General features: G+C 35.4%; 1 protein-coding gene across 1 annotated transcript in view; it reads right to left on the bottom strand.

Annotated features, from left to right (window-relative positions):
- ADGRB3 (adhesion G protein-coupled receptor B3) overlaps positions 1-13,844 on the bottom strand; it is a 784,426-nt gene that overhangs the window by 137,561 nt on the left and 633,021 nt on the right. Inside the window, exons 16-18 of the mRNA XM_068550879.1 lie at positions 13,104-13,230; positions 11,441-11,544; positions 7,468-7,570 (exon numbers count right to left, since the gene is read on the bottom strand). Coding sequence (XP_068406980.1) covers positions 7,468-7,570; positions 11,441-11,544; positions 13,104-13,230 — 334 coding nt within the window. The remainder of the gene's footprint in view (positions 1-7,467; positions 7,571-11,440; positions 11,545-13,103; positions 13,231-13,844) is intronic.

Here is a 13,844-nt window from a genome sequence, read left to right as displayed (position 1 = left end):
GGCTCCTACCACACATAACTGGAAATGTATGGTCAGGGGACAAGAAGGCTAAAGTGGGCCAAGAGAGTCCCTCCAATCCCATGCCTCTCAGTCTGTGAGCCCCATACCAACAAGGCACAATAATCCTCGCTGCCGGGAGCCTGGGGAAATCAGGAAACTAACCTACCATTCTGTTCCGTGGTTTGATGAAGGTTTTCAGGAACCTAGAAGAACCCTGGGAAAGTTAGTAAGAAGCCTCAAAACAGACTCAAATGAATCACACCTAAGCTTATTATATCCAAATCCTTTTACAAACATCACAGCAAGTCAGTAAATGAGATTTTAATAAATCTAAATAGGAAGCTTTAGCTTCAGCCATTGGGATCACAAACACATTTGAGACAAAATAGACATGGATTTGGGATGTTATTGGCAGGAAGTGACTTCTATGAGAGAAGTTATGAATAAGCACATTCCTTTTGAAGGTTAAGAACATTATTTTACATGACTTATCAAGAGGGAATATTCACATCTGTTGGATTTCAGAGTCTCTAACTAAAACCCAAGAACCAGATTTCCTTTAAAGCGTGCCATCGATCACTTAGAGCTTAAACCAGGCCCCAGGAAAATAGTCTTTATCACTACGTTGGCTTAAAATCTGTCTAGAATGGGGGACCCTAATCCCTGTAAAACTAACCACAGGTGTTAGCTCCATAGCTATAAGCTTAAATGATGAATTCAGATAAATTAATTTACTTATTCATTCAATAAAGATTTATTATATATTTACTGTACTCAGATTCTATGTTGGCAATGAATTTAAGAATGAATGTAACCTAGCCCTTCCCTAAGAAGTGTATAGCCTTGTTGGAAACAGGTAACAAAATACAAGACGGTAGTTTTGCACTAGGAATCATGGAGCCTCAGAGCTGGGGTACCTAAATGTGGAGGATGGGAGAGGGGCTCACAAAGGAGGAAGAGTGTCAAGGATAAGCACGAGCCAGATGAAGATGTCTGGGAAATCAGGTGGGGTGCAGGGGAGTGACAGCGCTCCAGGCTGGAGGGGAGTGAGGAACAAGCAATCACCATGATTTTGATGAACTGTAAGCAGCTTGGTATTGCTGGTGAGACTGAAAAAAAAAAAAAAAGTCAGTAAAACAGACCGAAAATGGAGAGGTCAGTGCAGGTCATGTTTAAAGTTTCTCAAGCTTGATAAGCTATAGAACTCCTTCTCAATACAATTTATTCCTGAGCCCCAATATATTAATGCAAGGAAATCAGAGAATAGGAACCCTCACATTCTCACCACTTGTGTCTGAGCACAGTTTGAAAATCACTTCTGTAGGAGGTCAGACAACAATACATGTTTGCTGAGGGGAGTGGAGTGGTCATATTTGAATTTTAGCTCCATCACTTGAGCTACAAGGTAGAGAATGGGGTTAATGATGCTGGAAGATTAGTGAAGGTAATTCATACCTGACTGAGGCAAAAAGCTGGAGGTGAGAAATATGTGAGGGTACACATGGCACAGGGGGCTGATTTATTAGATTTACTACGTGAGGGAGAAGGAGGTATCAAGGATAATGCTCAGAGTTCCAGCTTATGTAATTGGGTTGGAGACTACAGAAAGTACACGCAATTTATATATAATGTGTTTGAGTGTGGGGCAGGGACATAAATGGGAAATTTAGTGGTGAGCAGAAAACTGGACACGAGGAAATCTGAAGCTCATATGAGAAATTCAGAATCAGATGTATATCCGTGAGTCATCACCATCATCACCATCACCATGATCACAAGAACTGTTTAAGGAGTGCTTACAAAGTGCTTCATATGTACTCTCATGTAACCTTGACAGCAACACTGTAAGGGAGATACTGAGAGGAAGCTGAGGTCCAGGGAGGCTGAGTATCACGCTCAAGATCACACAACTAGGAAGCAGGAGATGTAGGATGCTTGGGTCTCTCTGGCTTAAAATGCCTGCTCTTCACCTTCACCACCGAGAGATGGATGTCTCCAGGGAAGCCTAGAGAACCTAACCCTCAAGAGAAGAGCAGACTCTTTCAGGCAGTATCAGGATGGACAGAATGGTGGCTGAAAACACATACTCAATATTCCACCTCAGAAACTGAACACATAGATTCAGAGGCCAGGCATGGAGGTATTGGTAAATGTGTGGAGAATCTCGGTCTCTCGCAAAAGAGAGTCATGGGAGAAATAAGTGAATTAGAAAGTCCTTCACCTAATTAAAGTATTAAAATGCAAGATTTTATTTAAAAAAAAAAAAAAACACCACAATTCTGACAACACAAAAACATCTTCCATTAAAATAACCACAGCCTTCTAGTTTGGCCTATCTTTACTAATTATCTCTAGGCAACTACATAACAAAAACATAACAACACTTGATAAAGGATAAATAAGCACCGGATGTAGTAAGGAAACTTTGTAGATCATGTGACTTTTAAAAAGTGCTCCAACACAGAGTTTTTATATTTTTTGCAAGACTGAATGAAAAGACACAGGCCTATTATGTAATTCAGTGGTCCATACATAAAGAACTATGAGAGAAATTCTTTCTGAAGAGTGATAAGGAAATGTCTGCACATCTGAAATAATTTGGGAAGCTTCCTTGATCTGTCAATGAAGACTTTTGCTAGGTCTTGTAGGTCTCCTGGGACTAAAGTTAGGGTCTAACTTTGCCCTCTCACATTTAGTTATTATTTTTCAAAATAAGGATGTCTATTCAGGATGTCTATAATTTATTTTATAACACTTTGGTATTCTCAGTATGATACTATTGATATATATGTGTCAGTTAGTTTAACCTTTAATCCTAGGAGCTGTCCAGGAATGCACAGAACAAGGCAGTCAGCTGGAATTGTATTTGAAAGGGTCATACCCCAGAGTCTTGCAGAGTCAACCGCAAGTCCTTTGGATTTAGGTAGATGTATCCACAATCAACACTTCAATTATTATCAAACTGACTACAGGAGATTGGTCTTTATTGATGAACTAGTGCCTAGTCAATTATTATGGTAGATGTATCAATGGGTTCCCTTGGTGAAAACAAAGGCATTGAAAGATATGTAGATGAGCTAATATAGTTAAACACTTCTTAGTCTAAATAGACTGCATGGAAGATTCCATTGAAGCTTATATCCTGTACTTCATAGAGATGAGGCCCATAGTTTTATCCCCAATCATTCTGTACTCAGACACTTGATTAGGAGGATTTCTGATTGAAAGATGCTGATTGAAGGCACAGAAGCCTGTCTCTAGAGTATTGCTATGTCCACCTGAAGTGAATGTTGCATACACGGTGTGGTCATGGTCAAAATATCTAAAATGACATAGACCTATAGTTTCATTGAGTTTACAGAACAGGTTTTGCTCTTGATTTGCTAATAAATGTTTATCTAATAAATATCACACTGTCTGATTGAATCTAGACTTGGCTTCCTTTCATTATAACCTGGTAGTGAGGTTGTAGGGAGAAGTTCTCTCTCAGAATCTTCTTGGGTGTCCACCATTATCTAACCAAAAAAAAAAAAAGAATACCCAACTGTTTTACCAAATTTGACTTCTATCAGTTAAAAAGAATGCTATAAAATGGTTAATATGATAAATCATCTCAAAGTGTTTTAGAAGGTAAATATATATTTTTGTGATTAAGAAAACTATTCTCTGAATATATCTGTTTCCAAAATAACCTTCACCTTCTGCAAAATAGTAGGTCTAAAATAGTCTACATGGCTCAACAAAAGCATTTGCATACTTTAAGGTACAAAGGAAATTCTAAAAATAAACAATATTCAAGTGATAAAGGAACATCCTGGTTGAAATTTAAAATACACAGAGAAATCAAAGGGCAATGACATTTTATAAGATAACTTGAAATATAATGAAGTCAGTTATAATTACATTTTATAACTGCATTTTAAGAAGAGATAGAAGAAATACATTTGATTCCTTTCTCTGCTGCCAGCAATTGAATCTATAGTTCAAAGATTTGAATACATCATATTTTAAACAATGGATCATTTCAGCTTGTTTCAAAAGAAAGCAGAGATACTCAGTAGTGAGATAATTGAATCAATTATATTTCAACAAGCAATTTGGAGAAAGATCCCAGTCTGACACTTCAAAACCATTCTGGACCTCAGTATCAAATACCAGTTTTCACACAAACTAGCCATGACAACACTCAGAGGCAGTACCAAAGAACCTGTTCATCAAGAAGCCCTCTCAGATGTTGCCATTTTTCCAAGTGGGGAATGGTAAAGCATCAATCAAACTTTACCAGGGAAATCAAAGATAGGAATTTGATCAATTACAAAATGCCCACAGCCGCGATGGGATCCTACACACACCCTAAAAAATATACTGTACCCACTGATAATATTTTACCTTTTTAAAATACTGTCCTGGAGCTTATACAGATCATGAGTTTGTACGGATAATACATTTTGGTATTTTTTCTCTTTTTTTTTTTTTTTTTGAGACATCATTAATCCTCCAAACAGTGAAGCAGGTATGGCTTTTCACATACTGCTATTTCACATATATTTAAAATGAAGTGAGGTCAATTTAATTGAATTCAGCACATGTATCATAATAAAATATATGATTATTTCCCCTGGAAACCTGATATTGTTGAGAGTGACTAAGAATAAAATCCTAGTGTGTTATATTTTTCTCTCCTAGTCACTCCATAGTGGATTGTCCTAGGCTTGCAAGATCATCTACTCAGAGCTAGTAAAGCAAAATTAACATAGCATGAGAGAAAAACAATAATTTTTCATTTTCTTTATCATCACCACCACCTATCCCCCACTCCTCCCCACAAGCATCAACAGTGTAGCAGCAGAAATCAGCACAGTCTATCTGGAACAGAACCATTAGGATCCCAAAACCATATAGAATCTATTCTGCAGAAACAAAACTAAACTGACCTTTTATTTTTTTAAACCAAGCCCATGCTGGCCATGCTTCATAATTAGAAATGAAACGTAAAACTAGACTTGTCTTTTCTTGCCTTTGATGTTCATAATATTCATAGATATCTAGCAGACATTTTAATTTAAAAAAAAAACAACAAAACAGGACATTGAGAACCTGGAAAAGCCAAAATGGGCAAGCAGAATGTAATTTCTCAAGACTGCTTTAGTCTCTAAGTATCATTACCATTTAGACCTACACAACATGGTAGTCACTTGGTACATGTAGCCATTGAGCACGTGAAATGCACTTGGCCCAAACTGTGATGTATTATAAGTATAAAACACACAACAGATTCTGAAGACTTTATTTAAAAAAAAAATTAAAACATTGTATTAACATTTAAAAATATTACTTATATGTTAAAATGGTCATCTTTTGGATATACTGAGTTAAATATATTATTAAAATGATTTTGCTTGTTTATTTTTACTTATTTTAATGTGGCTACTAAAATATCACTATTACATACATAGCTTGCATTTGTGGCCTACAGTGTATTTCTATCGAACAGCAATGATCCAACAGAAATACACAACAACCACTAAAATATGTGGTAAACCTTGTGGAAAATTCTACTATTTGACCATTTGGCTCAGAACTTGTAAAAACTTTGCCAGACAGCCTAAAGCAGTTGTAAAAGCATATTTCCTACTGAAGACAATGATGTTTTCCATATTCTAATGAGGGACATAACTCAAGAGTGTTTGGAGGGTAAAAAATGACAGGGAGACTTTGCTGGAAAAAACAAAACAAAACAAACTACCAGCTCAAGCTAACTCTAGCTCGATTTTTTCTGGTTCCCAGACCCAGTAAGTGATTTCTACTTCAGAGGAAAGCTCTCCTTCTTTGCATGGAGGTTCAAGGACAAACAGTTAAAGAATTGTGACCAGGTATGAACAAGTGAAGGAGCATTCCTAAAGGATCTGAGGTCCTGCCTGGTGAACAACGAGGACGGGGTGAGAAGAGGGATTCTTCACTGCTCAGGGCTCATGGGGTGTCTCCTCTCCTTCATCCCCAACCCTTTCCTTCCCTTCCCAGCTTGCTTGCGCCTACCCCCATCCATTTCCCCTCTGCTGGTTACTCTGCACACTTCTTTTTCACCTCCCAATTCCAACTGCATCTCCCTCACTGTGGTCTTTCTCCTTTCTTCCTCTGACTTTCCTTTTCCCATGAATTTCTTGTTAAATTTAGGTTAAATAGTCAGAAGGTGGCCCTGAAATATATTTTAATAGACTTTACATTGTCTCACCTTTTTTTAAGAAGACACAGGAAAGAAATGGGAAAAGAACTAAACATTCAGATACGTGAAAGGTGAAAGTGCTTTTTACTTCTACAAGGCTCCTTATTGGGCTCTTACTGTTTTCTCTTTTTTGCTTTTGTCCTTCATGGTTAGTGACCTTCCGCTTATCCTCCCTCCACCCCCTCCCCACAGTCCTAGGGTAATATGGGTCAAGACAAAATCTTCATCAGAATCACCTAAGCACTTTCCCAGGCCTCTCTAGACCCAAAATTGTATTCTTTGGGTAGGAATCAGATTCGTAGGAGTGTAAGTTAGCAAAATAAACAAACTATCCATAATCTTTGATGTTGATGCATGTCCTACAAATATCTAATATATCAAAGTACCTACTGAAAAGTGCGTTGGATGTCCTAAAAATGATAGCTTATAGGGGAAAAGTTCAATTATTGACTTTAGTATTTGGAAAAAAATTAAGAAAAGAACAGGCCCAAACTGACCAGCAAATATTATCAAAGCATTTTTTAACAGAATTCCTTTGAGGTTGGGGTAAGTTAATTTAAGATTTCTATTATGGGTTTCTTGGAATGTATTTCAGAGTCATTTAGCAAAAAGATTGACAGTCATTTCTCAAAAAACATGGTCATTCAACTCAAGTCATATATTTTACATTCTGCTGAAAGTGATTACACAGTTAAAGAACTACAAAACTGTTTAAGTATCAAAATACATTTTGCCTCATAAAACTTTTTGAAAGGCATAAAATCTAGAGTCACTTCCTCCTAATACTGTCTTCAGTTACTGTCTAAAATAAGTTTTTTGGTGGATTTTTCAACCGCTATGTTACACTAGTTAGCAATTTATAGTTGAATTTTAGGAATCAGTATGTTAATAAATTAGATCAAAACACAGGAAATTCTATTACAATTAGGGTAATGAATTAAAATTTGTGCTTTTGATGTTCCAAGGCTTTGAACTCATAGATCTTTGACATAATGTGTAATAAACACTTATGTTTACTGTTATAAACAGCCTCTCAATCCCCAAGAAATTAAGCCAAGGGAATATATTTCTGGACTGGAATAACCAATACTTTTATTCAGAAACAAATAAAATATTTTTATTTTTAAAAATAATTTCATCAGAAGTTCCCTATTTTATCAAGAATAAACGTTTAGATTATCAATAGCCAACTTTATGTCACAACATAAATGCAGAAAGAGAAGCAGAATAATCACCAGTCATACCTTATTATGTGTCTGAGTCTGTCCAACCAGGATGAGGATGTTGGATGAGATGATAGACAGGCAGAAGTTAATCAGAATTATGGACCTCTCAGAGCGTATGTACCTAGCCAGAGAGAGAAAGTGTCCAACTTTAAAATTCAACGGAAAGATGAGAAATTCTATTTTATGCAAATTGGTGGAATTCATCCAGAAAAAGACACTAACATGAAGCCTTTACATGAGAAAAAATATTTAAAAAGTTGTTTTTAAGGAAGATTATTCTTAGAGAACCAATTTTATAGTGACATATAATGTCCAAGAGACCTTAAATTTATTTTTCTTTAAACATTAGTGTGGACAACATGGCACTTCTGACAGAAGCTAAATTGCACACCTGTTATCACCATAACTTTTTTTACTAGAAGTATAAAATTTCATAGAACGATATCAATTAGTATCATTACCTTCCTATTTGTGTATATGTAATATGCTAATTATTATCATTTACATCAACCAGTAGAAACTGAAAACCAAAAAGAAAAACCCCACACAGATTCTAAAATATCCCCCTTATTTACTAGGAAGATGCCTTTACTTTCATGAAACCATGAACAATTTTCATCCACCTCTTCACTCGCTCAAGTATTTTTATATAGTTAGGCTGTTACTCTTTATGTTTTTCTTTTTCTGAATAATTGTTCCAAAACAAGAAAAAAGAAAATGAATCTTTACTGCTAAAATCTAATCCAATCCACAAATGATAATTCATCATTAGGCTGGAAAATTAGTTGGAGCCTGCCATATTTTACCCATATGAAGAAGTGTTTATATACAGTCTGTCATATAATTTTTAAGCACATCAAGAATGTAAGCCATGGAGAAAACTGCTCAGAATCAAATGTTCTACCAGCTGTTTACCCTAAAAAGGTAGCAGCTATCTTGCTTTACTGTACTCTGTGGTAAATCACTGAGCGACAGTAACAAAAAGACATATTTGTTCTTGCTGTGTATTTGAGACTGTTCAATTTGTGTTAGAACATGAAATCACTGTCTACAGCCCACAGCGTGGGCTTCCCTGTGCAGTGTTACATGGGGGTGCCAGAGATCTGGAAGCACTCTTTGGAAGGTAAAAATCTATCAAAGTTCTTTCTCTCTGTTTGTGAGGAATACTTAGGCAGAGGTCCTACATTCCATCACATGTTTCAGAAAAGAAAGCAAAACAAAAACAAGAGTAATAATAAAATATACAAAGAAATTTTTTAATATAAAAGAATCTTTCTTTCTTCACAGAACAAACAGAATGAACCTAGATGGACCGTCAATAAAAAATGGCCTCAAGAGTAGCTTAATCTTGTCCTTGCATCATCAGTATCTAAAAATATAATAAACCACACACTGGGATGCTGAAAACATCATCAAATATTAAGTTGTTTCTTTTTTTGTGGGTGGGGGATGTATCATTAAAACGTTTAAGGGCTGCACACAGTTGACCCTTTATGTGATATTAAAGGCTTCCATGACAGCACAAGTACACAGATGACATTACTGAAAGGCTTTCATTGGTATTACTTGCTCAGTAAATAGAAAAATCATGGTAATGAAGACCTAGACTGACCACCTTGAAGAGTCTTTAGATGTTTTCATTTTCATTAACATTGTGACATTATTGCCTTAAAAATTGCTATAAAATGTCTCAACTTTCAAAACTTTTTATAAATGTGCTTTATGTTTTAAACAAAATTTGTGAATGCATCATTTCAATACATGGATTAAAAGGGCATGCTCAGTTGCTCTGTGATGTAATAACGTAATTCTACAGAACATTCTGTAGATGGAGAGAATGTAACAATGGATTCATTTTTTGATGAATATTTCTAATGAGCTACATAAGACATCAGCAAAGTTCACAGTGGTATATTATATACAAAATAATTCTGATGTTCACACATTTTACACATCATTAGAAAAGCAAAAAAAACTAAACCTTTTAATTAGAAAAAAAAGGCAGTAAGATCCTGACATGAGTATTATCATACAGGAATGTTACTAGGTAAATTTAATGTTTACAAAATGCATTGAATTCGTCATGCTACAAGATTCACTTAATAGTTTATGAATCTTGAAACTTCTATCAAATTATTAATATTACTTCAATTCTTCTACCTGTAGACAATGAGTTGATGGCCACTAACGGTTAGGAATTCAAATTTATATTGTTTCTTAGTACTGTCTTCTAAACTTCTCAGTTTCATGTCAAGTTTGGATAGATCCTTTCAGGTGGTAATTCCTAGAAAGCTATTGCAATAGGTGATTTTCCTGGATTTTCTGGATTAGAGCAAACTTCCCTACGGACTAAATAATCCTGTAATTCTTTGATAAATTTTATATATCATTTATACTAGCAGTGTTTGTGCTAGCGTTAGCCATATGTATTGAGGTGTGAAGAGAAGGTGTAATTGGTGGCTGAACCCTAAGTACTGAGAAATGGAACTTGGTTCTGAATACTTCAGTGAGTATGACTTATGATGCCATTGATGAATTGTGATACTATTACCTAGTATCCTGGCCCATGAACACTGCCTCATTTCTTGAGAAATACCATTCAGGCAATTGTGGGAGAGAAAGTCTTCTTCCCAGCCTTTGTCTATCTTGCTCTTGTATTACCAGGACAATGCCTGCTTGACTGAGCCCTGAACCCTGGATTCTACTGTCTACAATGCTATGCCTAGAACAAGCATTTCTTTCATTTCATGAGCCTGGCCATATATTATCAGATTCCCTCATTTGGTATTTCACTACCCTGCATGGGAAGGCAGGACCTCTATTATGTATCTGTACCAATGGACTAAGAATGTGTACATATTTTATTTTTGTATGAAGCATGAAAATCTTAATATCTTTGACAATATAATATCCTGGACAATTAATTTTTGTCCTCAAAAGAGTAAAAATTATAATGGAGAACATTGATTTTTTTTCAAAAATAGGATGTTAAATCAAATGATCTTTCCTTATTAAATTGTAATTAATTTTTCAATGAAATTGTTTTTTATCTTAAGTAAAAGATAAGTAAAATACTAGGCCCAGCTACCACTGCAATTTTAATATTTCAAATATTCAGGAAATAATACATAATTATTTATTTGCTAATATGGTAACTGTTTTTAGAACATTTTAAAGTAATCAAAATGGATATAAAAATGTTTAACATTTGAAAATTTATTGGGAAGTTTAGTTATATACTAGTTATCAATATGTCAGTAGACATAATAAACTTCACAAGTCTAATTCTCATTAACAGAACAAGAACAAATCTTAGAGAACTACTAAATTTTCATACAATGTCAAACAGATGTAATTTCACATATTATAGAACAGTATTTTTCAATCATTTCCCCTTGTTTATGTATTTTTATGACTTTTTAAAATCAGTTTGTCAAAATCTGACTTATTGGAAACATTCAGCTGAGAAGTCTTTTCTAAAGCTTTATGGTATTGTATTAATGCATTCATATTATAGAAGACTTTACATATTGGGACACACTGAAATAATGTGTTTAAAACTTAAGCATTTGGAGGCCGTATTTCTATAACAGAGAAATTAATTTGACTTTACCATTAAACTCTCAAGCTCAATAGCAGTTGGGATAAATATAAACAACACATAGACTGAACTTGGGGTATTAAGAATACCATGCTTGGGGGTAAGCAACTTGTTGATGGCTACTATCATTTGAATTGGGAAGAAAAGTGTGTGTGTGTGTTTTGTTTACTTTCCCATTATAGGGAAATACAGACAAGAAAATTAAGTAAACACTTATTTAGTGTTATTGAGCTTATTTATTATAGCTCAATCACGGCAATTATAATTCTGTTTTCAAAGTACTTCTTTCAGTAAATTAAGAAAACATGAGACTTATAATAGTTATTATATTCCTTGATTTAACTCTGAATAACCGAACATTCCATTTCTGTGTATTAATTGATTACATACCTCCATAATGCTGCATAGACAACTGCTAGGGTGATCAAGGCCAAGCAAGAAAGGCCACTGCCTACAATTAGGGTAACTGAAGGTGTACTAGAGGATTCCATGATCTGTAAATTAAACAAAAGAAGCAAAAAAAAAAAAAAAAGAGAGAGAGAATTTTTAAAATAAATTAAAATAACTTCTAAACTCAACAAAACTATCCTAACACTCAAAAATAGCCAATATAGTTGTTATAGTAACCAGATAATTACCCAGTAACCACTCTGTTCACATATTCTCAACCTCTAAAATGACTAATTCTAGCTACTCCCTCTCTCCCACTGTGAAGTAATGAAGGCCTTAAGAGTTTTCAATGCTTGATTGTGGCATATACCCACTTACGGCTTTCTAAAATAAATAACTGAAGCTACAACTTGGTCAACATTAACATGTTACATTTTATCTAGTTGAAATTTGAAGCAGTATTTATTTTTCTTCAAGTAACTACAGTTCAGTTATTTCACAAAATGTATTTTGGTGAAATTTACTTTGATCCTCCCATTATGTTATCCAAATCTGGTACCTAGATATTGAAAATTTTTCAAACTTTCTGACTTCTGACAACTTTGTTCTAAGTCAAGTATTCTCTCATTTAATTTCACTAGCTTGGCCTCTAAGAATATAGAAGAAAATCAAGTTTCAAGTGTAAGACCTTAGAATATATTTGTGATTTTTTTTCTGTGAACAAAATATATAGAGATAATCTTCACAATGTCAATATTAGTCTCTAAATACTTGACCTTGAAAAATAAGCCTTATATCTTTTAAAACATATATAAAGATCAAAGAGATTTCTTTCTTTAGAGACTAACATGGTACTAACTAATAAAATCTGTTTTTCATATTTTCAGTATTGGAAGTTTAAAGAAATGCACTTTAAGATCAAGTGTGTTCCAAATCTTAGATATGCACAATCAATTTTATAGGCATTTTTGGTTATCAAAATAAGTAAAAAGAGTGATGCATATTTAGGCCAGATTTAGACAGAAAGTCACATTTTTCTTAATAATTATTCTTCAGCACTTCAATTTCTGAAATAATTTTTCAAAGTACATTTGATGAGAATATTATTTTTTCTTTCAGACAGTTTATACAACTGTCTGTTTCAGAAACTAGTTTTACAAACCTATATACTTCTAAGGAATGGTTTTACAGTTTCTGACAGTCTCTGCTTTCATAAAAATTTCATTTAATTTTAAAAAAATAAATATCCAAGGACAGCCCAGAAAACCTGTACTGAAAATATCCAACGCAGATATGCAATGTGTTTGGCTATAGTGTCTGGGGTCTTCATTCTACTACCAACAGTAACCTCACAAATTCCCCAGAACAGCTTTAGAGTTCTAAAATAAAGGTTAAGCTGACAAGTATTTTTATTTGAAAGTTTGCAGCATATCAGCAATATGATTGGAGCACATCCTCAAAACTATACTGCAGAAATTTCAAGTTAGAAGACATAAAATTGAGTAGAATTTAGTTATAGCACACCAACTAGAATTCATTTCACCAAGCTACTGTAGCTAAGGAGGAGACGAACCCAATTTTGCCACCCTGCAACATTTTCCATTTCCCCATTTAAAATGTCCCTGCCTTTGCATTAAAGCCGTGTTTTCCCTTTGTTACTTACTATTTCTCTAGGTTGCTGAGCCAAAATGGCGAAGGTAGAGAGACGATCACATAAGCATTTCGTATGGGATGCATCGGTAAGCACAGTTTTACATCCCTGGGTGGACCAGGTTCCCAAAGACTCGTTCCTGCAAAGGGTGGGGGGGTGGGGGGGAGATCGGGATAAATACGCCTGACTGCCAAATCCGTAATGAAGAAAATGCAATTTAATTGAGAGAATCGTCTACTGTAATTCCCGTACAGGGGGGGAAAAAAAAAATCTACTTGTTGTTGAACAGGACGTAATTTAGATGCATCTCCAGTAATGCAAAGCGAGGGTGTTTGGAGAAAGCAGGCGGGCGGCGGTGCGGCGTGCAGAGAGCTGTCCAGCGCCGGAGGTGCTGAAACCGGGACTGGCTCTGTCCAGCCCTCTGCGAGGAACGGCGGCGGCGGCGGCACGAGCAGCCGCCAGAGCGCTGGCAGCCACTTCCTATGCTCATCGGATCGTTTCAAACACTCAGAGAGTGTAAGGAGGCTTTTCACATTGCATACCAGCTCTGATTCCCGTCCCGTATTTTTGGATCGTGAACGCTGGCTTTTAAACCGAGGATTTCTCTGAAAAGCCTGCCTAAAAGGTTAGATAGCTTGTGTTGGGTGATATAGAATCTTCTCTGCTGGCTAGGGATTTTTCCTCCCTTTAGAATTAGCTGCTGTGAAAATTTCACCCTGGAAATGGGAAGCAGCAGCGGCGGCATCAGCTGGC

The sequence above is a fragment of the Eschrichtius robustus genome, chromosome 9 (genome assembly GCF_028021215.1).
Source record: "Eschrichtius robustus isolate mEscRob2 chromosome 9, mEscRob2.pri, whole genome shotgun sequence".
NCBI lineage: Eukaryota > Metazoa > Chordata > Mammalia > Artiodactyla > Eschrichtiidae > Eschrichtius > Eschrichtius robustus.
This window is presented reverse-complemented; position numbering and strand designations above follow the sequence as displayed.